Raw genomic sequence first — 2311 nt, 5'->3', positions numbered from 1 at the left:
TGTGAATCCACTTTATTTAGGTAGGGCTGGAAAACTTTGCGTTTGGCTCAGCAGACCTCCGTGCTGAACCCCGTTGCTTCTACCATATTCACTTACACTCACCATTTTCAAAGAACTTCAGCCAAATCTCGTTGAATTAGCTGGGAAAAACTCCCCTTGACTGGAGGTCAAGCTCTAGAAAGTCCCTGACAGTTTCCACAGTGACTAACAGTGTGCCTGCCCCACCGCGGAGGTGTGACTGAAGCCTGTGTGGATGCCAGGGTTTCTCTGAACCTTGGTCATTCGAGAGCTAAGAGCAGCATAACGATGGCAGCAGGGTGCTCAGCAAGGGCCTGTCCCCAGGAATGAACCACTGCAGAGTGTCCTGCATCACCTGGAAAGGCTGCTGGTAAACATCAGCTGAGGCAGAGGTAGGAAGGCGCTGAGCGCTGATGTGAGCAGGAGCTGGGGGCACTCCCAGGCCCTCTCAGGACAGCCCAGGGTGCCTTTCCTGCTGACAGGGGCTCTGCCAGCTCCTCACAGGAAGAAAACAACCAGCAGTGTCTCGGATGAGCTGTGTGCTCAGCTAATAACAGGGTGTTTTGTTAACAGGTGAAAAGCCTTTCAGTTGCCGGTGGCCCAGCTGTCAAAAAAAATTTGCCAGGTCTGATGAATTAGTTCGTCACCACAACATGCACCAGAGGAACATGACTAAACTGCAGTTGGCCCTTTAGACAGTTCAAACAAGTGACAAAACCAGATGGGACATTATAAGCTACTGCAAACGTTCTCAGCCATCCTCGATCACCTCTGTCAGAGAGCTGCAGCTGCCTTCGCATCCTATCTGACACAAGTTAACTAAAACGTAGGATTCTGCTCAGCCTGCCCTTCCTTTTGGAGCTGCACCAGTTCCTAGCCAATAAGTCCAAGAGATTTTTACTTGTGGTTTTGTACAGAAGTAGGCAAGACCTCCACAGTTTCAAGATTACTATAAACTGTGCTCAGCTTTCATGTCCGTCTCCAGCTCTTTTGTGTTGTTTTCACTTGAACTTTTCCAGGTACAAATTGCTGTACCTTTTTAATTCCTGCAGTGGGTAGGATGATTCCTCCCTGTTGAAGGTCTGCTCTACACTTACATCACCCCTGCATATGCTGAGGCTCCTGAATGCTAGTACAGCTTTCCTCACAAGATGAAGGAACAGTCACCTGAGACACTTCTGGTAACCCTTTTAGAGTTGGAAGCTCTGCTTTTGAAATTTCACTAGTCAAACCTTTTTTTTAAGGTTGTCTTTCTAGAGCAGCTAAAGTCAGATGAACCAGAGCCTCTCTGTACAAAAAAAATAAGAATCTTACCATTAAGTTAACTTGGATTTTAAAGAATTGCATAACTGAACCCTTAAACCTGTTTTGTTTGTCAATTAGCTCTCTCTTTCTCTCTCTCTCTTTTTAATGTATTGGTTTAAATTTATTCTATCACGAGATGCATAGATCTCCTTTACACAAAACTAATTTCAATCATTGTAGACATTTGGGATTTGTTTACAATGTAAAGCCACACTGGTTATGTGGCTAGCAAGCTGTATAAACTTAAAACTGAACTTCTAATGGGGCTGGTCCAGGATCTCCATTAACAGATTTCTCTTAAGATAAGTAACTTAAAAAGACTCTTTGTCAAGTATATGTGAAAAAGACATTATTAGTGTAAGGAAATATATTATTTCAGGGTTTTGGAGGAGGGGTTTATTATTTACTTTTAATTGCTTGAAATTGTGTGTATATATATATATCTGATAATGTATTGCTCTTAGACATCTCCAACTAGAAAATGTATAAATATTAGAAGCATCACTGTTCTGATGTTGTTGCTGTTACGAACTATTGATAACACTAAGAATGTAACCTGCATTTTTCACTGAGCTTTCAATTAAAGCCCATTCAAAGAGAAACAAATGAGAGTCCAACAGATGTCTTGTTTCATGTCTGGTATTAAATTTCAAATGCCCTGTCCAATAGTATCCTTTTTTTTTTTTTCTTTTTTTTTTGTATATAAAGGTACCACCAGCACTGATGACCACTAGTTAACCTGTCCAGGTCTTGACCACAATTTATCCATCTCACTTGGGAATCATACTGGCAGCAGAAAACAGTGTCAAGTTTCATATTGTGCTATAAAGCAGTTGCTTCAACCTTTCGTCTCCTTAGCCAACCATTCCTTCTCTTTTGAGCCGTGAGATTTGTGTAAGAACTTTAGAGAACAAGCAAAATCCCATTTATAAATAGCAGAACTGGCCTTCTGTAGAACTGGGCTGAAACCATAAGCACAGATAACTTC

General features: G+C 41.9%; 1 protein-coding gene across 1 annotated transcript in view; it reads left to right on the top strand.

Annotated features, from left to right (window-relative positions):
- Positions 1-1929, top strand: part of WT1 (WT1 transcription factor) — a 34794-nt gene extending 32865 nt beyond the window's left edge. The window contains exon 9 of the mRNA XM_063159489.1: positions 592-1929. Coding sequence (XP_063015559.1) covers positions 592-713 — 122 coding nt within the window. The 3' untranslated portion in view covers positions 714-1929. The remainder of the gene's footprint in view (positions 1-591) is intronic.
- The last annotated feature ends 382 nt before the right edge of the window (positions 1930-2311 follow it).

Source organism: Melospiza melodia, chromosome 6 (assembly GCF_035770615.1).
Source record: "Melospiza melodia melodia isolate bMelMel2 chromosome 6, bMelMel2.pri, whole genome shotgun sequence".
NCBI lineage: Eukaryota > Metazoa > Chordata > Aves > Passeriformes > Passerellidae > Melospiza > Melospiza melodia.
Note: the sequence above shows the minus strand (reverse complement) of the source record. Positions and strands in the feature narration are given on the sequence as shown.